This window comes from Thunnus thynnus, chromosome 4 (genome assembly GCF_963924715.1).
Source record: "Thunnus thynnus chromosome 4, fThuThy2.1, whole genome shotgun sequence".
NCBI classification, from domain to species: domain Eukaryota; kingdom Metazoa; phylum Chordata; class Actinopteri; order Scombriformes; family Scombridae; genus Thunnus; species Thunnus thynnus.
Window position 1 is genome coordinate 27,147,879 of NC_089520.1, and position 27,571 is coordinate 27,175,449.

General features: G+C 41.4%; 1 protein-coding gene across 2 annotated transcripts in view; it reads right to left on the reverse strand.

Moving 5' to 3' along the window:
* Nucleotides 1–412: 412 nt before the first annotated feature.
* The window catches only part of adamts9 (ADAM metallopeptidase with thrombospondin type 1 motif, 9), a 45,664-nt gene continuing 18,505 nt past the window's right edge, over nt 413–27,571 (reverse strand). The window contains exons 21-40 of one of the 2 annotated variants that reach the window (XM_067588037.1): nt 27,327–27,491; nt 26,362–26,523; nt 24,907–25,026; nt 22,974–23,081; nt 22,725–22,892; nt 20,072–20,320; nt 18,792–18,953; nt 18,315–18,491; nt 13,044–13,214; nt 10,726–10,902; nt 5,847–6,017; nt 5,420–5,614; nt 4,710–4,839; nt 4,195–4,289; nt 3,554–3,648; nt 3,270–3,403; nt 2,665–2,756; nt 1,896–2,000; nt 747–855; nt 413–611 (exon numbers count right to left, since the gene is read on the reverse strand). In XM_067588037.1, coding sequence (XP_067444138.1) covers nt 766–855; nt 1,896–2,000; nt 2,665–2,756; nt 3,270–3,403; nt 3,554–3,648; nt 4,195–4,289; nt 4,710–4,839; nt 5,420–5,614; nt 5,847–6,017; nt 10,726–10,902; nt 13,044–13,214; nt 18,315–18,491; nt 18,792–18,953; nt 20,072–20,320; nt 22,725–22,892; nt 22,974–23,081; nt 24,907–25,026; nt 26,362–26,523; nt 27,327–27,491 — 2,766 coding nt within the window. In that variant the 3' untranslated portion in view covers nt 413–611; nt 747–765. The remainder of the gene's footprint in view (nt 612–746; nt 856–1,895; nt 2,001–2,664; nt 2,757–3,269; nt 3,404–3,553; nt 3,649–4,194; nt 4,290–4,709; nt 4,840–5,419; nt 5,615–5,846; nt 6,018–10,725; nt 10,903–13,043; nt 13,215–18,314; nt 18,492–18,791; nt 18,954–20,071; nt 20,321–22,724; nt 22,893–22,973; nt 23,082–24,906; nt 25,027–26,361; nt 26,524–27,326; nt 27,492–27,571) is intronic. The other variant, XM_067588038.1, reaches the window with a different exon arrangement.

Sequence of the window (27,571 nt, forward strand, 5' to 3'; positions counted from 1 at the left end):
ATTCAAAGTAAGAAATTGGGCATTTCTTAGAACTAAAATGTCTTCTAAAGGAAGCCAAGTACAGAAGCATGATTATATCTACTGTATGTATCCAAAAACCTTGCCTGAAGCCATGAAAATGTTTGATAAGATGCACTGCTTGGAGACACCTCACTGTGCATGAACAACAGGACAGTTCGCCATCATGACATTAACCTTCATGGAATAAACACAACTTACTGAATTGGTCCAAAAAGAACATAATGTATGGATGTAACACATGCAGTGTGGACATATGATGGAACGAAAAAAGTCCAAATTGCAAATGACCAAAATGGAAGGCACATTCTGGCAAAAACGAGAGACACTGTGCGGGTTTACAATTGACAACAAAACCCTAAAATTATATTACAATACAAAAATAAATGGCGAGTACAATAAATAAGACATTTTTTATCCTGCTATGTACAGTAATTACACCTGATTCATTTACATTATACACACATGGGAGTAAAAGAGGTCACATGATGGACGGGTTTGAGCTCTGCAATGGTTGTAGCACCAAAGTGGAGGGATGTCTTGACAGCTGATGAGCACCTGAAGATGACTGCCAAGATCAGTGGAAACAGATGCTAAAAAAAGATATGTACAAATCAATAACACTTAGTCAGTTAGTCACAGTTGCATGAGGACTGGTCTCTCTCTGATTGTGCCTTTCAATAACTGAAATTAAAATATTGTTGTCATAATTATAAAGCATCCCACACCTGGGTAACGGTGTTGGATCTATTCCACTGATACAGGCAGACTGGAGCCAGAGGACGGAGTACATTTACCGCAGTAGCCTCCACAAATTCCTGACACTCTGCTTCCATCCTGTGGACACAAGAGGAATAACATGATTTTCCACCATCAATGATGTGAATTGTCAGTGTTAAACAAATGTCAGTTTGAAGGATCTGTAATGAAAAAAAATACATGACAATGTAGGGAAGTGGTTGTGTTATTTCTGAGTAGTCTGAGAATTTCACCACTTAGAAAGTTATTTGCAGCAGGGTTGTTTTGGTGCCTCTGAAATGAGCTTTTTCTTTTCAAAATGCACACAAAGATTGAGGCCCGCCAAGCAGGTTGGCACTAGGTATGAATTGGGTAATCACCACCAAAAGAAAGCAGAGAAATACGAGCTAATTTATCCCGTGCACTTCACTAGCATCATTTGCATGCAACACAATGGGCGGTTTTATACAAACATCTAGAACCACAAAGGAAATAACATCAGACAAGTACGCAAAAAGCACTATCCCACGACATGACAGCCACAGCATGCAGTGAGTGGTTTGTCTGGTCTCCTCTGGAGTGCTCTCTCTGCCCCACTGTCACAACCTGGCTTTATTTAAACTGCCTTGAGTGCCCAGAGCAAGCCGGCTGGCTATGGATATCAACTGTGAACACTTCTTGGCATCTCCGCTGCCTCCTGTTTTGGGCTTGCCAAAAAGCACTCTCTAGCTTGATCTCCATTTCAAAAGCAGAGGGTGGGGGGGCACTTGAGAGAGCAGCTGCCCAGTAAGGGTCCTTTCTCTGCAAGTTTATGAGTAGAAGTGGAGCTGGGAATGCAGAATCCACTTGGGACTATGCCTACTTGGGGCTCTGAAGCCATGAGGGAGGAGGGAGTGGGGAGGGATGGATGGAGAGTAAAAGGTACAGTAACAAGATAGAATGGAGAAGATGAGGCAGTGGCAAAAATAGATTTGCACACAGGTATAATGGAAGAGTACAATATAAGGATGTTACCATTTAAATGCAATATCACTGCTCCATACATGACCTGTCATCCTGGGGATGAGGGATGAAGTAATTATTCTGTAGAGTCATATCCCTTGGATATAAAGGACATGTATGTGTCATGTTGCCTATACCTGTGATTTTTGTACATCAGCCACTGCATAGTTGCCCTGGGAGATCCACGAGGTGTCCTCAGCCAACTTAAAACCTGTTCCTGAGAGGTTGATCCTGAACCGCCCCTGAAAGAAGAGCGAGGGAGAATATAAATAAGATATCAGCGATAAATAGATATGTGTTTAAAGATGCATTAGAAATGACTAATTCTTGCCCTGTGCTAAATAAAGATAAAGAGACTTCTAAGGGTCCGATTCTGGCTCAAGTCAGATATTTCCCTTACAGGGTTTTTCAAACCACAGAAAGTGCAAACTGAATTACAGGAAACAGTAATTCAAAAACTGAATTACATGCATGCCGTCCTTGTGTATGTAAATGGGGTGGACAAAATATTAGGAATATGTATAAGGGTGTATGAGACTGTCCTGGTGCTGGATGTCTCAAGGTTTTTTTTGTTTGTTTGTTTTTTATATCCAATAACAACAGTTAATGGTCAAGCAAAGTGTAGTTTGGAACATATTCCAAAAACTACAGGCATGAACTGGTTCTCCAAGTATAGATTCTAACAGAACTTCCTTACAACAGACATGTTGACGTGTCAAAGCAGAAAAGCACAGGCATAATTAATAATACTAAAGTGTAGTATTGTGCATTCTCGCTCAGTGGAAAGCCTACAGTGACACTTAATGGACCTAACCATCATTCATTTCATTGTTTACACCTGTGCTTTTCCTGCTATGACAAGTATACAGTATAATCTTATCATTAAACAGCTGTTGTGGTTCTCACCTGTGGACAGTGGGCGGCGCTGTAGCAGTCTCCAGCTGTGGCAAATGGAACTCTCTTGCCCTCACGAGTGAAAGCAAACTGCCAATCTGTAGCTAAATAACAAGATAAAACAACAATTTCATCAAGCATAATGTGACAAGAAGTTCTTGGAAAACTGTGACATAAAATTATCCTCAGATGAACTTCCATAATCATAGCTTACATCTGCAATAATGACCAAGGCTGATGTTTTTAACCTAAATCTGGCCTCAGTTTTACGGTCAGCCTAATGGTAATATCAGTATAACTCCATCTAGTTAGAGCAGTTTCATCTAATCTGCTCAAGCCTTGTAATTGTGTGTTGCTTAAATGAACCTTGAAGACATCTTGAGCCCATTAACCCCTCATGAGCATAATTAAATGGCGAAGGAAGTTCTTATTTGAGAGTAACTGCAGAAAAGCAGGGGGCTTTAAAATTTTGATGACATATAGTGAGAGTGATGGTACACATTTTCGTAATTAGCACAGGATGCTGTTGCGTGTGTGTGTGTGTGTGTGTGTGTGTGTGTTGTGTCCTCATTAAGAGCCATGAGCTAATGCTGTCTGCATGTGTACAAGCAACTCACTGATGATGTTCATCTTGCTGAGGTCCAGGCGGACTTTGGAGAAGGTGGTGATGCCGGCGGCAGTGTAGTCTCTCCGACAGTCACAGTCTTCTCTTCTGGAGCCGTTGGCCGGACACTGGGTGGGGTCGTTGAGCCTGGGAAACACACACATACACAAGATACCTTAGCTCAACTTTACACTTCCGTGGAATTTCTTCATTTACAGAAAACAATGCCGCCAGGAGTCACTTGGCTTTTTTGTAATGAAACAGGCTGTTCTTATTGTTATCCTGTTAGCTGTTTACCTGAAGCCAAAGATCTCCGAAAAATTCTCCCCTTCTCCCGTCGTCAAGGTGATGTACTCCTGTGGAGTCTCTGTCTGCATTCCTGCACAGTAGACCTGAGGAGGAAAAGGCGGAGGAGGCGTAACAGGGGAAGGAGAGGTGGCAGCCAGAAGAGGGAGGAGTAGGGAAGTAAGGGTGAAGGAATGGAATGGAGGTGATAGGAAAGGAGTAAAACAGAGGATGTTAGATGGAAATTTCAAACTCTGAAAAACACTTTTGTGTTTTTGTTTTGTGTTTGTGTAGCAATATGCATACATTTTCTAAAATTGACCTTAGCTGGCCAGTCCTCGAAAGTCATTTTGAAGACAGGCATTCAGTGCAATTTCCTCTGACTGTGTTATGCAATGTGCTGTAACTATTTGCAGCATTGTATATGAAGTCACAGTGTCAAAACTAAACCTAAACACAGGCTAGAAAAGATCCATTTTAAGCACTTTGTAATGCAGGCACATAAACACAGAGACATACAAACACTGCAGCAAGATGTTCTACAGTGTAAAAGTCATCTGAAATGTGAGAAGGCCTACTTTCCTTGCCTGTTAGGGCTTAGGCATAGATGGTTCTTTGTGCATTTAGGAAATAACGAGATCATATAATCTTACCTTGAGTGCTTTTCCTTGAATATTGAGAACGTGCTCGCTGTCTGGAAGGGGGCCGTTCAAGCTGTGGACGTCTTGACAGCTAGAGGGCAAATGGCCTTGGAGATACAAGAGAAGGAAAATAACTAAGTATAGAAAAATAAGTAAGCATAGTGTGTATGCAAGGATTCAACACAGGACAGGCATTAAGGCTGTATACACACACATGTGCATGCATGCACACACAAATTTCAGGAGTTAAGTCAAGTGTGAGAAATCGCTGCGTCGAATCAAAGAAAACGAAAAGCCACTCGCTCTTTGATGTCCCATCCTACCGTAGTGAAGTAAATATGCCGGACAGTAAATCTTTGATGTTTGCCTCGGATCATAAATATTTCACTAAGGGCCAAATCTTGGAGATGACCGGATCAAGTCAAGCCATACCTAATACTGGAATTTGAGATGCATGCAGTTGGCCCATATCTAACCCTGGTAGCCTTGACTTTTGTTTACCAGCAGTAGTTTTCTCATATACTCACAGCTTGGATTTCTGCAGACTTTCCTGGCTTCTGGCATGGTATCTACAGAACACCTATTGCGTTCTTGACCATCTGCTGACACACACTGCACCGTCCTCTCCATCACTCCATCTCCACAGCTCACTGAACACTGGTGGGGAGGGAAAGAAGCATGACAGCATGAAAATACAACTTTTGGATGACAGTCTGTCAGCAATTTCCCACTTTGAAGTGCTGTTTCAAAAAAAATTATGTCCATGTACATTTTTGCCATTTCATAACTGATTAGTTATCATAATGATTTATTGATTTTAATGTCAAGGAAAAGTGGCCACATTTATGTAAAGGAAAACCTTGACACGTCATGTGTAAAAAGTTATTGTGCATAAATGACTGAATTACAATCTAAAGTTGTACTTCTTGAAATTAAAAGCTGTGATATTAATTTCAGTAATAATGTTTTCACTAATTTACTGCATTATACAAATGAAAATTTGGATACAGATGAAATCATCTTCCAAATAGTCACAGAAAATTGGAGAAAAGCAGTGTAACCAGTGCATTTATTGACATCAAACTCTGTTTTTGATAAATCACAACTTTTTTAAAGTATTTTTTTCACAAATAAGGTCTTGTGGTTTTACTTCACTAAATACATGCCTGTCTCATGTAGCCAAAATATTGATAAATGACTGGACAACATAGAAGAGTCTGGACATGGAATTGCTCACCAGTCCCCAGATTCCAACCCTCCACTCCTGTGGCGATGGACACGGGTCCAGATTACAAGGCATGTAGCTCTCAGGGGGAGTCCCAGGACAGTTGGACAAAGACTGATGGCCGTACTCATAGTTGTCATTCTCCACATGCACCTCGCTGCAGGAGATCAGACGCTGGCGGTAGCCCTGGCCACAGCTGGCTGAGCACTGGAGGAAAGAATAAACCACTGGCATGAAATAACAACAGTGTTCCACACAGGAAACATGGGTGATTTCTGTCATTCCCGCATCACTGGATTTGAAGATTGTGATTTAAATGAATGGTGCTTTTGAAGAGAAAAGTATTGAAAAGTAAACAAACTGACTTATTACAATTAAGATCTCAAAGCCTTTGGTGGGACCACATGGCACACAGGTTTTCTGCTTCTTTGGCTCTCACCTCAGTCCATTCCCCAGTGATCCAGATGAATTCACAGGCATGGGTGTTGCAGCTCTCTATAACTGGAGGTCTAATCTGGTTCACACAATACATCTCATGGACCTCCTTCTGATTGTGGTCCACACACTGCAAGATTCGTCTCCGGTGGCCCGATCCACACGACTTGCTGCACTGTAGCGGAGACAGAACAAAGATTGGCCTTTCACAAAGATGCCAAATTATGTACAATGGGTGTTAACAAAAAGATTACGATACTTTTCTTTATCGTAGGTGCAATGTAATTGGTATTTAAAAGTATTTGTCCTTCAGATTAAGGGTTCTAAAGTAAAGATTAGAACCCTTTATACTAAAGTATAAATCAATGAAGTGTCTGGTTTGTGTGTTATCATGAGGCAGCACCTTCACCACATGGGACTACAGATGCACAGATGTCAAAACAGTAGATATGAGCTGGGAGGAAAGCACTGTGTTGTTGAGGAGAACAACCTGAGCAGAGGACATGGCCAAGTCCTTACGAGATATTATACAACTTCTAACTCCTGAAACTCTTTACAGTCGGTGCCAACGATGTCTCTGATAAACCATCAGAGCTGAAATTCACTTGCAGTAAGAAACTGCCTTAGGTCTCAGCATCCAGACTAGTATCACTAATAAGCAGTATAGTGAAATACGTTTTTTCATCAATTAATAAATGTTTTTCTTAGTAGTAGACACTCCCACTCTAGTTGTTTCAAACATAACCACTGTGCTTGATGTAAGATAATGTGAATGCATTCTACCTGCATTTAACCCATTGCCCCAGGCAATGCAAATAATTTCATAGAATTTCTTCTCTTAGATTTGTCATTTTATGAAAAGTTAATGCAACATCCTAAGCAGATGTATCTCTCTGACTGAAAAGAGCAGTGTATATGGTCGAGAAGGCTAAAAGAAGCCACCAATATCTACTATTTGGTTATGATAATCCAATAGTCATTATTTCATCACATCATGAATGTAATTGTTCACCCTTTCATTTGAATGCACAGCCATGTCAGAGAAAACTGGCTGAATTGAGAAGAATACAAGACCCAACTGAACGGAACAGTGGATCCAACAAAACTGACCTGCAAACCAAGACTTAAATATAGACAGAGCTAATAAGGGAATGGGGAACAGGTGACTAGATACAAGGGCAGGCAGGGAGTTGATTGGCTAGGAAGACACTGGCAGAGGACAGGGCTGACGAGACTGATCCAGGGCAGGTATGAAGGTAACAGCAGGCTAGGGAAAAACACTGAGCGGTGCAGGGCTAACAAACATGATGCAGAGCAGGTGTCGGGGGAAAAACAGGCTGAGGAGGAGTGCAGGAACAGAGGAGGGAAACACAGAGCAAACTGAAAACCAAAACCCAGAAAACACACTCTCAATACAACCCAGCATACATTAAACGGTCCAAGAACACACATGAAAATGAACCCTAGTAATAGGGGTGTGCCCGAATACAAATACATTATTCAGCAAAGCACAAATGGTGTTTTTTTTTTTTTAATGAATATTTGTTTCATACAAATATTTTAAAAATTATTTGTTTTCAGGAAGAAAAAAAACCACGTCAAATACCAGTGCGCAAGTCAGTTACATCGCTGTCTCAGTCTCTGTCCTCTGTTCCACTGTAACATCTATCAGCAGGTCTCAATGAGGGGAGTCACATCCACCTGCTACATGACGCACATTTCCTTATTTGGACATCACTCCCGGAGTTGGGGGTGTTCCCCAGAGATAAATCTGAGCTACTGACACACACAAAGTGCTCCCAAGGGACATAACCTGTTGTTCCCCTTCTCCTTTCCATAAAGGGTTAAAAAATAGGTTTTGAAAAATAGGTAATAAATGAAAAGTGCAAAGTAATAATCACCTTTGAAGTTCCTCCCTGAAGGACCTCCTTCATAAAGTAGTTTATTCATGAACACTTAATGCAACACTTTAATTTTCTAAAATTAAAAGTGTAATAAAAACAAAAACAGGATTTTTAAGCCTCTTTCCACTTTTATTCGAATACAAATACAAATCATTTTGCTGCCTCAACAAATATAGATACAAATACAAATACTGTGCTCTCTGCACATCCCTACCCAGTACACAACACCATGAAAAAAACAATAATGCAAGCCATTCAAACCAAAAACCTAAATAATATAAACAAGCAAAACCAAATGACCAAAAGGACTGGACAACAGAAGTATAACATAGGAAACCAAGAGAACAAAAACACAAAGAGTCAAAAAACCAGGGGTTCATGACAAAAGAGGAGAGCTTCAGAGTGAGCCAACCAAAGGATGGATTTAAAAGTGTAGTTCAACATTTTGGAAAATATGCTTATTTACGTTCTTGCCGAGAGTTAGATGAGCAAATTAATACCACTCGTAAGTTTGCCCGCTAAGTATGAAGCTAGAGCCAGGAGAAAATTAGCCTAACTTAGCATAAGGACTGGAAAAATGGTAATGGCTCCCTGTAAACCCACGACTTGTCGTTTCTACATCTGTTTGTCTATTATTTAGGTTTAGTTAGATTAGGTTATAGCTTATAGGTTAGAATAAGACTGCAGGATAGCCCATATACCTGTCTTTGCAGGGCCCTTAAGTCACTGAATCCACCACAGCTGGCTTTTTAAAAATGGTGTTGCTATGAAAGTGGTGTCCTCAGATGAAGTGTTCACTTGACTGGAAGTTCAGAGCCATAGAACCACCATAACAATCTTTTACTATACCCATGTCCATAGTAACTCAATGATTACGACGTTCAAGTCAGCAAGAGTCATAATTCAAGCCCTGAACATTTTAGGAGGGCTCAGAAAAGCTTCCACTTACGTCAGAATCACTCTGTGGTGTTACGAATGCCACTGACTCCAGCTGGTCTTCATCACTCTTAATACACTGAAAACTGTCAAACAACTGAAATACCTGGAACAGTTACTTTGAGTTGTGCTGTGCTGCTGTACTGTGCAGGAATAAACCTATTCTGCACAATGAGGACCTGAGTTTCATTTTTTGTTTTGGTAATAATGGCAATAGATCTAGGGTATAAGCAAAAATATTTCATTCTAACAAGTATGTTAGGCCTGCAGGAACAAGCATAGTGCAAAGATATAAAGTATGTAAAAATGTTTAAACCTGAGAATAAAAATGAAAATGTTGTTTAAAGACCATTCTGATTTGTGGAGTCAGGGTAAATGCATAAAACACATAGGCATGTTAACCCCTGCCAGGTGAACTGTTGTAATTACTTCCAGCTGTTAATTGGGACGCCCAGGCAGGGAGCTCCGAACACTTCTCCAGACTAATTACACTCTCCTTTCAGAGAAGACATTTCATGCTGCTCGATGACCCAGATTCAAAATCACTTGAACACAGTGAAGACGAAACTACTGCTGCAGCTGCCTGTTCGAATAATCCCAACTCTCAACAAGGATCTGTAGCCCCTAGCCAACAGAAAATTGCTGAATGTTACTCAGCAGGAATGTACCTGCTAAAAACAGCCTAGGTGTGACTGCAACCTTTTATTAAGGAACAAGACCCAACACTTCTCAGAATCACAGCAGATGATAGATAGATAATAGTATTCATTCAGAACAAGTGTACCTTTCTAAAAAAAACAAACCCCCCACCCACTCCCTGACATTCATTTCTCAATGAAAATAAATTTAAGTAATAGCCAGAGGTGTTGTGCACTTTCAACTTGAAGGGGCATGTGCCCTTAGTTTGGCTTTAGAAATTGTTAAATTCTGTTTTCACGATAAGTATATTTAGCATTAAAAAATATAGTACATAGACAAAAGTTGATCCTGTTCTGTATGTTTTATTCATATTAAACTCTGGTGCACACAGTCCCCCCCTCTCTGTTTAGGCTACTTGGTTTCTTCCAGCTAGAAAGCAGCAGAGGCCGCTCAGCTGAACGGCTGTGAAAATCGTGTACAATTGATGGAAACTGCGGTTGTATTAACCGCAGTGTGAGTTATGAATAACCAATCTCAGTTCATGCCATGACATAGTATGCCTTGAATGAATCTGTAAATATGTAAAAGAATTTCACTATTTCATGTGACTTTAGCATCGGTGGTTAACAACTTGGTTAACATTGTGATATTATAATAATATGAAATAATGAATGTTAACATTTGGAGGAAAAGCATAGTATTATCATTGAAGGTTTAACAGTTAAAAACTGCAAAAATCTGCTTCATTAGGACTGTGTGAGTGTAGTTTGATCAGATTTGATTGAGAGTGGCTTGGCAGCATAAAGCAAATGATAACTGTCCTAACATTTTTAGTCAAATATTGCTAGATGCTGATTGGTGCTCAGAGATAAGTCACATCACCTATTTCCAACTGGGACCTGCCCACCAACCAGATTTTAGAAATGAATAATATTTCTCATGTGAAATACAGAAAAACTGTTCAAACTTAAACAAAAAAACTAAAGTTTTCACATAGGACCACATGCACAAAAACTGACTGAGAAAATCCGTTTTCAGGTCCTTTAATCTAGCTTTTAAATAGCAACATGTAATGGGCACACATTAGTTTATAACAGTTATGCCTCACAGGTGTGCATTTACAAACTATTCAACTGCTCAAAGCAACTTAGGCAATTATCCATTTTATAATGATGGGAACAAGGCTTCTGCTTTGTTGAAAAAAAAAAAGCCTGATCATCTGATTTTCATCAGCTCGCCTCCTCTCCTCCCCTCTGCTCTCCCTGGCCTCAGCGCCTCCGACTGCAGCAGTGACTCATACCTTCACCAGATATGACAGAGCAGATTCATCCTCTCCCAGTTAAGACAGAGAGGTATAAAACCACTTTCCTTTCCGTACATGTACCCAGAAGTTTCTCAGCCTACCGTCTGCCAGTCTCCTTCCCTCCACTGGTACCGGGAGGGACAGTCAGCGACCCGGCAGCTCTGGCTAGACGGCGGTCTGGAGCGCTGGGAACAGTCAGACTCCAGCGGGCTGCGTTGGTCTCCAACCTGGCAGAACACCTCCCGTTGCTGAATGCCATCACCGCATGATGCTGAACACTGAAAGCAGGACAAGTAAGACATTTGAAAAAGTTTATTCTTACTTTGTTGTTTTACTGCATATCAAATAATTGCTGTTATAACACAAAACTATCGCGATACACCGATACACAACATACCGCGTGAGTGTACAATAACCTGGTATGTAATGGTATTTCTTTGTAAGCTAGATATGGCATTTTTATGTGGCATGAATATTGACAATATAATTTATTTAAGGGAATGTACTTGACTAAAACCATTCAATTTTATATCTATTATTTTCTATTTATTCTGCATTTATTTGTGTTCTACTTTCTTTGTGTCCCTTCACATTTGAATTTGTGCTTTGCTCATATTATAATGTCTAAATGAGGCCAACATTGAATTAGAAGTATGAGGTGTCTCTCATTGGCTTGTCAGCTTTGGTTTTTAATGATTGACACGAATAACACACATTGGTGTATTATAGGGTACTCTTAAGAAAATACATAATGCTCAAATAACTGCAACCAAGCCTCTGTGTTCATATTTTAGTTATATGTTTTATATAAAGACAGATATTGATATTTGTATTTGCAGAAATGCAAATGACTTAGAGTTGGATCTGTGCTGCAACTGTAGCATCTTTAATGTCTTCGGCTATAAAAGAGAACATATTTCCACACAGAACAAAAAAGAATGAGAGAAGGGTAGTTCTGTTTTGTTGTCTCCAAACTCTCTTCAGCCGTTAACCCTGATGACTGAAACAGTCACATGATATAAGCAATGCATACATTTTTATTTTTTTAGCTTAAAATTGAAACACGGCTGTAGGCAGGGATATTTTACAGTAACATTTTTTTTGTCTTTTCTCTTTTCAAACAGATACTGTTGATCGTTCGAAACAACCAGCACTGCACTGATGTTAAGGGTGGATTTAACATCAAAGATTAAGACAGATAAAATATTTGTGTCTGTGTTTATGTGTATACATGAGATCATGATGGCTCATATTTTTTCAGGCTAAGGGAGCAGAAAGTGATGAACATAATCAGATGATCAAGCTGAGGTGAGATCAGATGATTAGATGGGAACCGTTCCAGAGTTTTCTACATGAATCTATACAAAAACATCATCTTTTACAGACATATTTACAGCATGTCCATTGAAATGTGACACAACTTAAAGGGACATATTTCACTGTGCATTATCTGCTGTGGCTTCCCAGCAGTTGACCCACTAGGCAGCCTGTTACACCATGGGAAATCATGCTGTACTTGACTAAGAGACTCATGCGGAGTATCGTTTTCTACTGGCCTGTGTCCAGCCCCACAGCTGTTTACAGCAGACGCACATCCTCTCTGACGTATGGAGTACAGATGTGTCTCTGTGCTTGGACTCTTGGCGAGTAGGGTGAATTCAGAGAAAGAGGACATGAGAGGAGAGGTAGAAAGACAGACGTAGAGTGTTAAAGGGAGAGAAAGAAAGAGGGGGCGAGCATCAGGCTCTCGAGCAGCCCAGGTGCTCAATGTGAGTGTATGTCTGGCATGGTGACGTAGGTGGATAGCCTCTTTAGTAGGGCATTCAAAGAAAAGACAACATGTGGTTTCCATTTGGAAGGCAGAAGATAGAGAGAAAAAAGTGAGTAGCTGAAAGAGAGAAAGAGGGCCAGTACTTGAAAGAAAAAGTGATCTGTGGGAGAAAGAGCAACAGTCAGAGGGAGGATAAAAGGGACAGAGAGAAGAGGAAAGTGAGGGCCGGAGGAAGAGGAAAATATAGAGATGAGAGGGGTAGATTTACACTGGCTGGACTTAAAGTCAGTTAACCTCAGATCAAAGAGAGGGGTTGCAAATCCCTCCTGCTGTCCTACTTACTGCACTGTGGTGTCGCAGCCCAGCAAACACTACCTCAAACCCCCTTTTTGCAGCCGCCCCAGGCCTGTACTGTAACCCAGCAAACCACCATGTGATGTGTAAAAGCACCCTGCCTTAGTTAGTGGCTTGGGATGGTGTATAAATACAGTCAGGTTTTGCTGCAGATGTTTTCACTCATATGCACACACTTGCCAGCAAGCTGGTGAGCATTAAAGTGGAAAGAGAGAAAAAAAAAGAGTGCATGTCTGGCAGCGTGAGAACAAGAGTGGTAGAGGAGTGTTTTATAGCAGGGTCAGAGAGTCCTACCTCTCCCCAGTCGCCAGTGCTCCACTTGGCACATCGGCCACCTCTGCAGCGCCTCTGCTTGCCGGGTTTGGGGGACACGTGTTGGCAGTCTTCCTCGGGGACAAGGTGGCCTGAGCCGCTCACGCAGCTCACCTTACGGGACTTGAAGCCTCTTCCACAGGAGGCCGAGCACTGCAAGATATCAAAGGAAAGATGGAGTTAAATAGAAATCAAAAGGTATGTTTTGTGTTAACTGTAACTGTAAAAAAGTGCACACTCCAAACTAATTAAATTCAGATGTGGGTTCTTTTTTGATCAGCATTATTCAAGTCAGGTGACATAATTTGGATTCATAATGCACATAATTTGTTAAATGTCTGGCTTTAAAGTTTAAACTGAGAAAAAAAAATAGATTTTAAACCACATCTGCATGATTAAAAAATAGATGACAGCACAGGTAAAATTAAAAACAGGTAAATGTTGATCATTATGTGGATAACATTCGAGCTGCTCAGACCCAGTTCCACGTGGGTAGCTCGTCCAATGGCAATACGTGCCAGATCATCCCGGTAGCAGTTCGTTTCACCTCCGGGTTCACCGAGTTACTGAAAGTCTAACTCAGTGTGACAGGCAGACTCACACACACACACAGCGGCGTTACATGAGGGAGTGGAGAAGGGCTGGATTGTGCTCGGATAATCAAAGGGGGCGTTGCGTTTGGGGATGGATGGGAAGCGACAGGCTCAGAGTTGAACGAGTACGTGGCCCAGCGTGCGGTGCTGTCCTGACCAGCAAGAGACTGTACTGGACAGGAACATGCTGTGACCTCTCACCTCATTTAGGGAGGGCTCATGAAAGGAGGGGCTAATAAAATGCTTATTCCCCAGTTCGGCTGGGGCACCCTTCACATCCCAATTCGATTAGTGATGTGTTACATGTATTAGAATTATTTATGTTGTTAGTGATGCCAGTGGATTGTCAGTTTATTCAATCAACAAATTTAAAAAAATGATGAAAAATGATTAGTTATGTTTTGTGCCAAGAAATAAAGAAACTATGCCATATCATGATGGTGCGTTTCTGTTTTGGTTATATTGTTGTGTTGAAATTGTAATAAAAACTGAAACACTGATGTTGCTCATTTGACACATGTGTCTTTATATGAAATGTAGCACATATGAGAAGGAGACTCCATGGTTGATGTAATAAGTCACTGTCAACAACAGAGGTAATATTTTAATATTGCTGGTCAAGGTGAACACAATATAACATGTTTGTTTTAGATGCACATTGTTGAGACTAAACTTGGTCATTAGAGGGGAAAGTGGGTATTCCAGTAGAGGATCAAATCATTAAAGGTAGGCATTTACAATCCAAGGCGGTCTTCTGGATTGTTGTTGTGTTCAAACATCAGGTTTCCTCTAGTTTTATATACTTTTAACAAGGGTGTTCCTGCTGTTACACTGCTGAAATGCCCCCAGAATACCTTGGGAATCAGTACAAATGGGTCAAATTAAAACACCATGCATTTTATCAGTAAATGAACCCCTCCCCCATGCAGGGTTCATTAACTTTGCCCACAGGGTCTCTGGGGTTTTGTAATTATCCAGAGCAGTGCACCAATACAAACATAACTGCTCACACATACTTGACCTTAACATTTCCTACTTGATCATGTAATGAAATGTAAGCATAATTTTATTCACATCAAACAATACTACACTTGGTGACAGTGCCAGTCACCAATATGATTAGTTTGAACTGACTTATATTCGCTGTTCAGAGGATGATTACGATCCATGGAATTTCAGACACAAAATGCTCAATTCAAATTATACAACTTTATTTACAAAAATCCAGAGAGGCAAAGCTTCTGTGCACACCATGTCAGATGAAACACCTCTAAATACACTGCTTTCCAATGTCAGCATAGTGTTTGGGATTCCTATTGAATGCCTGTGTTTCTTTTTTTTCCCCTGGGATCACAGCAACTTCCCAGAAGTCTGTCTTTGCTGATGGGATGAACTGGGAAGGGGCCCCTCCCCAGATCAAACATGACCCTTGACCCCACCAATGCACCACTGCATTGTCTTGCTGACGGCCCTCCTCATTCGAGTCAATGTCACTGGCCCCCACATTGGTACACTGTCATCAACCCACATTAGACCAGAGTAGAGGGGCCTGACAGAAAGGGGCAAAGGGCGCTGGCAACTTCATAGCAGAGCACGCGTCACCAGGCGTCCCAGAAAGGCCGGGGTAGGCATTAAAAGTGAATGAACACAGTAAATGAGATGGGAGGTATACTGAGGCATTGTCACACAGGACAAAGATTTACCTTGATGAAAAGAGCTTTGAACTCCTGCCACAGACGGTAAAAGCATGATCGCTCAAAGAGGTCAGCAGAGGCCCTGACCACATAAAATAACAAGGATATTGCTCAGTGATTTGTGCATTTTCATTCAGGAAAAACACCCTGTTGAATAGACTGGCGGGGAGGACTGCCTTATAAGCTATTTGGCAGGCTTTTCATTTGAACCCTTTTAGCCAAAGCCATAAGTAAAGCACTAAATAACATAGGACACTTCCTCATCCACAAACACACTGTAATTACCTTAAAATTGGAGTTAAAGTTATCTTTACCAACTCTACATTTCAATAGTCTAAGCAGAGTAACTACAACTGTGCAAATGCTAGCTTAATGAATGTTGTTAGTGGTTGGTACTTATCAGTTGTCTATTTCTGACTTAACTATTTTGTGTAAGTTGGCAGCAAGTTCTTTTTTTTTTTTAAATGAGTGTTGGCCAGGTCACTGCGTGACAAAAATGTTTTGTTCAAATAATGAAAAAAAGCCTTTAATAGTACCTCTACTTTCACTTTAATCGTAACCTTTTCTGGAAGTGAACAGAAATCCAACAAATCCATAAAAAAATTAAATATTGACATAACATTATAATGAAGTAACAATAAATACAAGTAATTACATAAATATACAGAAATCTTGAAACACAGACTAATACTGCCATTTGTGAATAAGAGACATACAATATACTTATTTCAAGAGCCTGTTGATATGGTGTTAGTGCTGTACTGCTGTTTGCACCAAGAAGCTGAGCACAAGAAGTCAAACTGCCAAGACTGAAAAATGAAATGAAGCAGTAATACTAGGAAAATTCACTGTGGAGTGCTAATATTGTGTTCTACTTTCACTGATTCAACCTAGATTTGATTTATGCTGCCTTAAAATCACGCATGTGGGAATCATTACATGCAGTAGTTCTCATTAGTAAATGATGTGTGGTAAAAAATGTACTCACTGCTGTGTTAACAGGCCCTTAAAATAAGGTGTGATGTCAGTACAGACATTTATGACCAGGAGGAGTCAACTGGGTGGGCTGCAGGCAAAGGTTGCCCCTAACCACAGATTCTGGATCAGTTTTCACTTTCCACAATAGGATGGTAAGCGTTACAAAGTGGGAGATGACACGCACCCCGGATCTGTGTTTAGGGCCATCAACTGCACTGGATAGCCTCAACAACTCATGCTTAATCTTAGCCAGCCAAAATCCCTCCAGTGCAAGGGAGAGAAAGATACGGCAGGGGGGCAATCATAACAGAGACTGAGGTAGACACATTAGGTTGGCTCAGAGTAAGAGCTCTGGATACAAAACACTATTAACTTCCCCTGTGGTCACAGGTATCACGTGTTCAAAATACAACATTTTAATAGGCCATTGTCTTAAAGTTGATTGATGGACATTCAAAGACACATCAGCGTTATGTAATCAAATTTGACACACTGCATTTCACTATATGATCAATCCACAAAGTGCTCATGGAATGAAAGAAAACATACGGAAGAGGCAGCATCAAAACACAATGTGCCAAAACACACACCTACCCGCTCCAAAAATGTGATGGTTCAGTTTTGATATTTATATCTTATATCTCCCTTGTTTGGCCAAAGCACCACTGTAGTGTAGGTTATCATAGTTTAATGGCTAGTTGAGTTGTGTTTTGTTCCAAGTGAGGTATTGTTGAGCATAGCATATTTAGCAACTCCAAGTACTTACTGTACAAAGCAAATATTAACTAACACAATATAAATACACTCATATCAAGCACCTTTGGAGCAGAGAGCTTTAAACCTATTGTTTTGGCCACACTAAGGAAATCTGGGTCAAAACCCTCTGCCAAACTGGAATACAATGGCTATTAGTTCTAATTACCACAAACTCAGTGAGACACTTTATTTTACAGTGCTGGTACAGCTGCTGTTTCCTATGGAACTATGATACTGGACGTTTCAGGAACTTTTGAGTCAACATATGAATGCTCCAATGTCAATGTTATTTTGGGATCGCACCACTGTTGGTTTCATAGCAGAGGGTAAATACAGTAAAATGATACTGTAAAATAAAGTGTCTAAATAAGATTAATAACTTCTCTAACAAACCACATGTGCCTTAAGACAAATTGAATTCTTGATACAATAGCCATTTCAAAGATGTATATAGTACAAAGATGTATATATAGTACATAGCCCAAATATAGTCCCATGTAGGTTGGTGCTTTAAATGTTCATATCGGAACATCAAACTGTATTGTGTAGCACCGCATATTTGGAGATTATGGGCCATTCTTTGGATAATAAATGAACAAGGCATCGTACTGTATATTCCTGATATACAAAAACATTCATCAGTATTTGCATATGAACAACGATTGGCTAAATGTGCGAATACAAAGAGCTAAGACACAAAATAAATCACCTTTTAAAGTTAATGCTATATACAAAAGATAAAAAGGAAAAAATATCTTAATAAATTATCTTTAAAAACAATATTTTACAAAACTAACTTTGATTGTGATACAAAGTGATCCTGAATTTTTCAATACTAATACAAGGCTCAACAACAGTTTTATGGTAACTAGGACTGACAAAAAAAGTTCTTATGGTCACAGCTGTCACTGAAGCATTGTGTGATGTTGTACTTTTTTGGCATATTGCAAGTGAGCGTATCTTTGCCATTTAAGTGCAACAGAAATTAACTTTCCAAATGTCTTGAGGAAACGTTGATCAATCGCAGGCACCAGAGAGGGAACAGGAAGTGGAGGGGGTTAAAGTAAAAGTGGAGAAACAGGGGCACAGTATATTTTCTCCAGTGCATAAGCACCATAGACATCCTGCCCCTTTGAGACTGTTTGTGAAAGAGTAAGACTACAGGTATTTGGAAAAATGTGAGGTTGAAAAACAAGGTATAGAGTATTTTTTTTTTTTTTTTACGAGCGTACCGAGCTCCATGGGTCAGTGCTCCAGTGGGGGCTAGACGGGCACGGCTGAGTATTGCACTGCTCACGATCTGGTGGCTTGTCATGGATCTCGCAGCTCAGATCATTGAAACGCTCACCATTTGGACGCTGACATACCACCAGCCTCGTCTTTATCCCACCTCCACATGGCTTGGTGCACTGAAGACAGCAGGAGGAGAGGTTGTGTTTTACAGATGGGCATGGGAAAAAGATTTGAGGAAGATGTGAGGGAAAAAAACTAGGGCTGTTTTTTTAATGTGAAAATAGATCTGTCATGTGTGAAGCTCGGAGAATGTGAGTTTGAGCTTCAGCTGATTTCTGATGTATTTTCCAACGTTCACACTGGGTAAATTCTGCATGAGTCAAACTAATTATTCAAACACAAATGAACATCCCCAAGTTTACATTTTTCTCTCTAAGCAAGCCCTCTAAACTGCTGTAAAGTGGTGTCTGCCTTACCTCTCCCCAGCTGCCATAGATCCACTGTGGACATGGCCCTGACTCACAGGATCGTTGCTCACTGGGCCGGCTGCGATCCTCACAGCTGTTGGCAGGGTAGCCGTTCTCATCCTGGCACACTACAACACGTCGCTGAAAGCCTCCTGCACATGTGCTGGAGCACTGTTGTCAGAGAGAGAGGAGTGCACACTGTCAAGTAGATGGTTCTCACAAACAGATGCACGGTGTATCGGTGTAAATGACGCCCAGAAGGATATACTGTATATTATTTACATTCAGACATGGTGATGTCCAAATACATAGTAATTTAAAGTCCCTGCTGCAAAGTAATAATGTGTCTTTGTGTACATAGAAAATCACTTAGAGACATACTAAACAATACTAAGATAAATGTCATGTCAAATGACTGACCATGTCTGCTGATATATTAAAATACATATCCTCAGGACAGAGGAAGGAAGAGTCACCAGAAATAGCTTAAATCACATCCCAGAATTATTTAAAGGTCAAAGCTATTTTTGGACAGAGATTATCACTAACCCAGTTTCTAAAAAAAACATCTGAACAATACAGAGAAAGAGATCCATGGGGAGGGTGGGGGGGACAGCCTGTGGTTCTTGGGTCACGCTATCCTGTGGTGTTACATCACAATGGCTATGGCCTTGTCTTAAAAAAAGTGCAGGACCTGGAGAAGTGAGCTTCACTTCATGAATGTTTGTCAAAGTCTGTATCAGGTTACATGAATGTGTTGTAGATTCATGAAGTGCTATTAAAGAATATGCTGGATTTTAATTTACTTTAGTGCTTAAAGCATCCAAAGTTCCTACAACACAAGTAAAGCAGACAATACCATGAGAGTACCACTAGAGTAACTTTTGTTAGGATTGTTTCATCCTGCATACACTCACCTTTAGTTCAATTGACAGAAGTCTCAACAAATTTAGTAGTAACAGTTGTCTCAAAACAGACACATTATTGAATGTTATATTGCTGCCCTCAGTGCAAAGCATTGCTATGTTTCCTCTGTATGAAGTGCCTTGAATAGTTCCTGGTGTGGACAAGTAGTGTGTAATGTAGTGTCTTTACAAAAAGCTATATCAGTGCTGCCTCAGCTCAGCAGCTGTCTCATTATCCCACTTGATAAAAGTTTTTCTGGACTTCTATTGTTGAGATAAGGGTTTGGTTGCACAAGATCAAGCACAATATTTCAAATGTCTGGCCCCATAGAAAAGGTTTGTTGACCATTGTGCTGTGATACTGCTGTCTGTAAGATGCCTCACCGCGCCCCAGGGTCCAGTCCGCCATTGGTGGGATTGGCTACGGGGAATGTTGTTCCTGTTGCTGCTGTTTGGTGAGGACGGGAGAGGTCGGGACTCACTGGAGCGGGACGGGCACTGAGACATGGCACAATCCTGCTCTGTGGTTGGACGATCGTCTGGGTCACACTCACTAGCATTCACTTCTTGGTCACTGAAGTTGACACACAGTACCTGCCGTGTGGTCTTCCCCTGGCCACAGGTCACTGAGCACTGAAAACACACACACACATAAACATTATGTAAACGATATCAGCATCCACATACAAACAAACAGACATACATACGCACTCCATGACTCTGTTTCATTGGAGGCACTATAAATAAAAGTAGGCTTTGTCACATAGTGTGAGGCAAGTTTGACACCATAAAGGGTGATTGCCATATTAACTATTGCTATAACTATGGGTTTATTTTATGACTGCGATCATTTCTGGTCTTCTCACCCATAAATTCTACTGTTCCCACTCACACAGATACTTGAACAAAGGTGATGAGGTGAACTTTTTATATGGCCAAACCCCTATTTTATTTACTTGAGACAACCTCATGTATGAAGAGACTAATGTAGTAAGACTTGGGTCTTCACCTTCATAAATTTCTAGTAGAGGCTTTCAAGGGACTGATTAAGTTAATGAATTATAATCGATATGCCACCATCATGCATAGGCAGAACACACTGTATATGTGTATGTGCATCATTGAAAGCTGTGTGTGTGGCTGATAAAATAAAGGTAAGAATGCTTGCTAGTTTGTGTGTGAATTTTATGTTTCCTCTTCCTCTTTCTTCCTTTCTACCTGTCTTCCCCTTTCATTCCAAGATATTCGAGGATCTTATAAATAAGAACTAATTTCAGTCACATGTGTATCATCTCAGTCACTACCCAAAATCTGTGATCATAGATGACACTCGACTGTGAAAAAAAAAAATTCTCCATGATGCTCAGACATGATGTCTGAATGACTGTAGCTGCTGCATATGTCCACCTGTAGACCGCAAGACCCTAAGATATTTAAACCTTTTCACAGGGAGACAGCAACTAAATCCCAGTCCAGTGACCTGTTCCCTATTGCCTAAGATACAGAGGTGTTAACCCCATTTCCAGTTGCTTGACACTTGGCTGGAGACCCACCTAAAGGCCTGCTGGTGGCCAAAATCAGATGAGACCAGCAGAACTATGTCAACTACATACGTATGGTATCTCATCTTGAAGCCACCAAAGTAAGACACATTCTACACCTCAGCTGCGCTGTGAAAATGCACCCAGAAACTTCACAATCAGACAAGGCACAACTTTCCCAGAGTTCAACACCCACTAAAAACAAGCTTGACTTGGTAGTGAAGATGCAAACACAGCTCTCGTTCCGATTATACAGGAACTGAATGGCACACAGCAAATGGCCAGTGCTCCATTACTGGCTGCCGATGCACTATCTGCTTAAAGTACACATCTCTCTTTCTAGGAAAATAACACATGCCAGATCTTCTGCCAAGCAATAATGGTGTCTCACTCAGCTCCTCCCTAGCAGAGTCCACTTTCTGTCTTGCATAAGGTGATCTATTATACTTATGCAACAGCTGTCTACTCTAAAACCTTGCCTGGGATTACAATGTCCAGAGGTTTACACTGCTCTGTCACAATGTTATGGATTTTATGTGATTATATATAGTGCAAGAAGGTTTTACATATATTAAGTCGATGTATATGATGTGACACAAAATGAAGCTGTTGGGTAACATGCTGTAGGCTGTTGGGTCCTCAGAACAATAACAAAAAATCTGTGATATTACAGGGTTCTGTCATTGTAGATAAAGACGTCCATTTTGCTTTTGGTTAGTAAATTATGTGTGTGTGTGTGTGTATGATAGGCTTCTGAATCTCTTTGGCCTTGAGATGAACTATTTCCTTTTGGGGGTTCAATGAATGTCTTTGGCCTGGTGGGAACAAGTGTGTGTGTGCATACGTTTGTATGTGTTTGTGTGTCTGCATGATGACCGGACCTGCAGTCTAGCTGTACTGTATCACCAGAATGCTGATGAGAACCATCTGTAAACAAGGCTGGAGCCCCTCACTGCAGCCCCTTGCATCTCCTAGCTCCAGAAACTTGTGCTTCACTCCAGCTCGTCTCTCTCACACACATAAATACACAGAAACACACACACACAAGCTCCCTCTCTAGCCTCATTCCAGCCCTCCTCCAGGCCTCGAAACACACTTGCCTCCCAGCTGCCACACTGTTTCCACAACCCTGCTCACACAAACATCTACATAGCGTGTTTGGACACTGATTGTTAGTGTAGGTGAAAAATAATGTTGAGTATACTGAAATAAATAACTTTGCAGGAAGAAAAACATCTGGATGACAATATTGATGATGCACAATTTAGGTTAATGAACAGTGCTGTCCATCAGTGTAATGGGATGCAGATCTGGGGAGAAACGCTTATTGATTCAACAATTTTCCAAACTTCCAATTATTTGAAACGGTCCTCTAAAACATTAGGTGAGGTAACGGAAATTTAGTCGCAGCAGCTTAACATTATAATTTTGAAATCATGTATGACAACTGGGTCAGCTACAACTGAATAAATGATGACGACGGGTGTGTTTTTTACCACTGTCCACTCCAGCACTTTCCACTGTCCGCAGGCCACTACCGAGCACACTTCTCGTGCAGGGGGTTTTGGTAGGTGGGCGCATGCCGACTCCTCTGCCACACCACCCTGGTTGTCACGGCAACTCACGTAGCGCATCCGTGTCCCTTTGCCACAGCTGGCACTGCACTGTTGTGCAGAGGAGAAATGTTAAGAAGCTGGGAACCAACACAAAGACAAATGGACAGAAGATGCAGCAGGACAACCAACCTGGGTCCAGGAACCAAACCGCCACTGGGTTTTGTGGCTCTGGTGGGAGGGGACTTTGGTCCCTGGGGGAACAGGGTGGCTGCTGGGACACTGGGCCAGTTCACAGTCCTGTGGAAGAGAGGACACATATACCCATTCATGCAGTGATTAACAAAATGAATATACTAACAAAATCTGCCGATGACCACACAATACTGTGAATAACACAGATCCTCTGACATGGGACAGTCATTAACAACTTAAAGTATATTCCTACAGCTCTACATTTGAGAGTAGTTGTGTTTCCCATCAACCCTTTCCCCCCACCTTACCAAAACAACATGAACAGGGTCTGCCCTGTCAGTTCAAACTATGGATTGTGGCAGTAAGCCACTCAGCATAAAGCCCTGATCCCTGTCATAACAGGTCATAGTGGAGTGGTATTCAGGGCTCCAATGCCCATGCTGGCGTGGTTCAAAACTCCACCCCTCATCCACCCCCTTGTCCCTCACCTTCCGCCCTTTCCTCTTTCTCCCCCCATGCCCTCTGGTGCCCTCTGACCCCCAGTCTCTCGGAATGAGAGCCTTAATCAGGTTGCACAGGCTCAGAGCAGGCTCCACATTCCACACTCTACCTCATAACGGAAGCAAACAGGCATCATGGCAGCACTTAAAGTAGATGCAGATGTATGCACACTTCCTGTCAGACTGTCACATTTTACTTATATAAACTGATCAAATACATATTCAGATTTTGTGATGACCACGTCAGCTTTTATCTTTACGTGTATACTACAGCTTTACAGCTTTCACAAGTTATATAATAGGCCCAAGTGGTGCTCATAAATACACTCAAAACTATCAATGTGAGGAAATTATGGAAAGCATCTCTCGCCTCCGCCTCTCTTCTCCATTTACTCAGACCTCCATCCATCTATCTGTCCCTCTTTTTATAAGCCTTGCTTGGTGGCTGGTGGTGGTGGGACTGGCGGCCTCGTGTCCCACTTCATGGCTGGCTGGTTAGAATCACAACGAGGTGGGGCGACTGCTTCAGGGTCACTGGCTCTGCCGGCCCAGGGACTGGAATTAAGAGCTGCTGCGACTAGAGGGGGGCCTCATCCTGAGTCTGCATGCTCAGCCCTCTGAAATAGGTTTACGCCCCACGCTGACCAGACAAAACTCTCATTCAGCTCAAAATAGGTTCCATTGGTCTTTCTGTGTCTTTATGTGTGTGGAACACTTTAAGAACAGATGCACACACAGATGTAGACAACATGAAGAGTGAAAGTCTCCAACATTGCACTGTCTCTGTCTTCATTACTAGTGCGTGGAGGAGACAGGGGGTTACATCACTTAACCATCACTGTTGTGTCACCTTTCAACTAGCCTTCTTCAAATATTAGTAATTATTTATTTTAAGAAGAATATTATTTATTCACGTCTGTAGTAAAGAGTACAAGAACACCTGTCACGATTAGGGGATGTATGAGTAAGATCTAAACTAAGAGTAAATACATATAAATACATAAAGCACTCTGCCAGACCTGCAGTGTTGTGGTGTCTCTTAGAGTTTTTGAAGAATAAGACCGCAATGGGGTTACCTGCAGGCTCTGTACTCTGAGGGATTCTAACTGAGAGCTGTGTATCTCTATGTGGGGATAGTGAGGCCTGTATAACCTGCCCCTCTGTCTTTCCCTCTAGACCAAACTAGATCAGACAACACAGCTTTATTGAGACAGGGTGGAAATGATATGCGCATGTTTGCCTGTGTCTGTTTTGAGTGTTAAGTGTGCATGAACGTGGATGCTTCCTTCTCTCCTATCTGTATAAATCAGTTTGAGAATCAGCCATAGAAAAACTGTTCCCCTCACAATGAGGAAGAGTTACAGAGATTGTGGGCAGTTAAGAGGAGTAAAAGAGAGGTTATAGAGAGGGAGAAGAGATGTCCCCTTTACCTGGGTGTCGGTGGGTCGGGTGGCAGCATTACATTCAGTGTCTTCCATGACAGCACCGTAAGACCCAACCACACACTTCACCGCTCGCATCTGGTAGCCTGGCCCACACGAGGTAGTGCACTGGGTTCAAAGAGGGAAAAAAAGGAGGGGAGTTGGGGGGGGGACATTAGTAACAGTGGGCCAATGTGAATACTGAGAAAAAGGCAAGGAAGTCAAACAGAAAACAGACCGTTCATCTGAGCCAACAAAACAACCCCCACACACAAACAAATAAAAAACTGTAAGTCAGCCTTGGCAAAGACGAGGGCTTCTTTTACCCCTCCACTCCCCTGACAAACACCCTAAGATCAGTTGCAAGCAGATAAGAGTCTCAAATATCAAATACATGAGAAACCTTAACTCATATACATTGCACTTGTCGTTTTTTCGTCTGTAGCCAAGTCAGAGGGTACTACCCCGCGCTCTCTTCTGCCTCACTGCTTCCAATGAAACAGGGTCAAACTTGTGTGGCGGCAGCTTCAGCTACCATTTGACCACGCTTCATTAAACAGCTTCAAATATACCTTAACATGCACACATCCTCTGATGTTATGGGGGGGCACAAAAATATCTCACATTTTTGGGTGTTCAGTTCTCTGTGTACACACACAAATGTGACTGAGCTTGCACACACAGACACTAGTATATACTGTATGCATAACCCTATATAAAGCTTTTGTAGAACATCCCAACTCAGATCATCCATAGCTTTTTTATATCTATTTTGGCAGGATGTGTTCTGTGTCTAAACAGGAAAGAGAATAAGGGAGAGAACTAAATGATGAGCTTAGCTTATCTGTGTCCTCCCCTTGGCTTATATCTGGGGAGATTTCATCAGAGAAGTAACAGCGTTTGTATACGTCAGCCTCTGGGCTGCTTCCCATCAACTGGGTAGACTTTTATGGTAAATATGAAGCCAGTGGTTGTGGATCAACATGTCAGGAATAGCCTCTTAGGTGACTCCACAAAAAACACCACTTTGTTTTCTAATATAAGACTCACATCAAGCACAGATGTACAATACCATTGCAATTTATGCAGTCATAACTAGGAGTTTTAAGCATACATGATTTCCTGCCATGATTCAGATTACTTTATCTCATATGGTCAACAGGCCAATTTTAGAATAGAATACTTGATGTATCTATAAGGAAAACAGTGCAATTTCAGATCATAGACCAGTTATTTGCTGTTTCACCTGTTGTGGAATATTAATACATTATTTAACACCACACTTAGGTAGCTATATCCCTGGATTTGTCACCTGTCCTTGAGCTGTACAACTCCATCAGTACCTATCCTCTTTACCCACACATGACCCTGTTCAAACAATTCTTAACAACCAACCTTGAACAAAGGATAGAGTGAAGTGTATACTATATACTATGCATTACTGTTACCACAGGGGTTACTCACCTGTCCCCAGGGTCCGACCTGCCAGGAGGCACACTCCTGCTGCTGGCATGTCTGCACCGATTCAGGTTTAGATGAGCCACAGAAGCGGTCGTCTAGACGGTCCTCACCAAACTGACACCATGTCTGGCGGTGCTTGTAGCCTTTCCCGCATGTCACAAGGCACTGAAAAGTAAATGTTTCAGGTTTTAGAGATAGATGTGTATACAGTATACAGCACTGGCTGTAACCAGTCATTGAGCCTGCAGCAAGCTCATGGCAGAGGATGATTTCTTGGTATCATGCAAAGCAGGATAAGCAGATTCCAAAACAAATGGGCAAAAATCAGGGCAAAAGTGTTTATTTATGTGTGAGTACAGTGGATATGTATACAGTACAGTGTGGCTGTTTGTATTTAGCAGCACCACATGGGAGATGTAAAATATTTCTGGAATGCAGCCCAAAGCTGTGCAAGCTCCTTGGTCTACAATGTGAAAATTGTACAGCAGTTAAGTACAATCTTACCCTGCAATCACCGATTTCCCAACATTCACTGTAGTGGAAGAAGGGGAGTAACTCTCCCAAAGTTGAGACATGCACAATCAACAGTGGGATTTTACATTTGACCCAGATTACGGCTGTCTTATTTACACTACGTCTGTTCCTCGTTACACTGAGTAAACCCACCCATATAAACACCAGGAAGTCTTCCTCACACATACAGTAAATGTAATGTATATGTACATGCTTTATGTGACGCTATGATTGTATGAACTCAAAAATAACATAATACTCATTCCTCTCTATATATGTGATTGGAAATGAAATGAAATTCAACACTTTAATGTAAATATTTAGTGTATATAAAGATTAAAATATCAATAATGTGATATGTACCATCATCTGCTAAACCTCTGCACTTCCTTCATTAGGACCTCTATATTGGATCAGTCATCCTCTAAGGGAAGTACAATAGCAACTGAACTGACCTCAGACCAATCGCCAGTTTTCCATTGTGGACAGAGGAATTCATTGCAGGGTTGGACAGTCAGCTTGTCCCTTTGACTGCACTTGCTCTCATCACCGCCAGCCTCCGCTGCCTTTCGACACACTGCCCCTCGTCGGCGGGTGCCCCCACCACAGCTCTTGGAACACTGAAGTACAAACATTTGAACATCAACAAGTGGTATCAATCTGTGATAATCTGACACACAGGACAAACATTTGGACACAA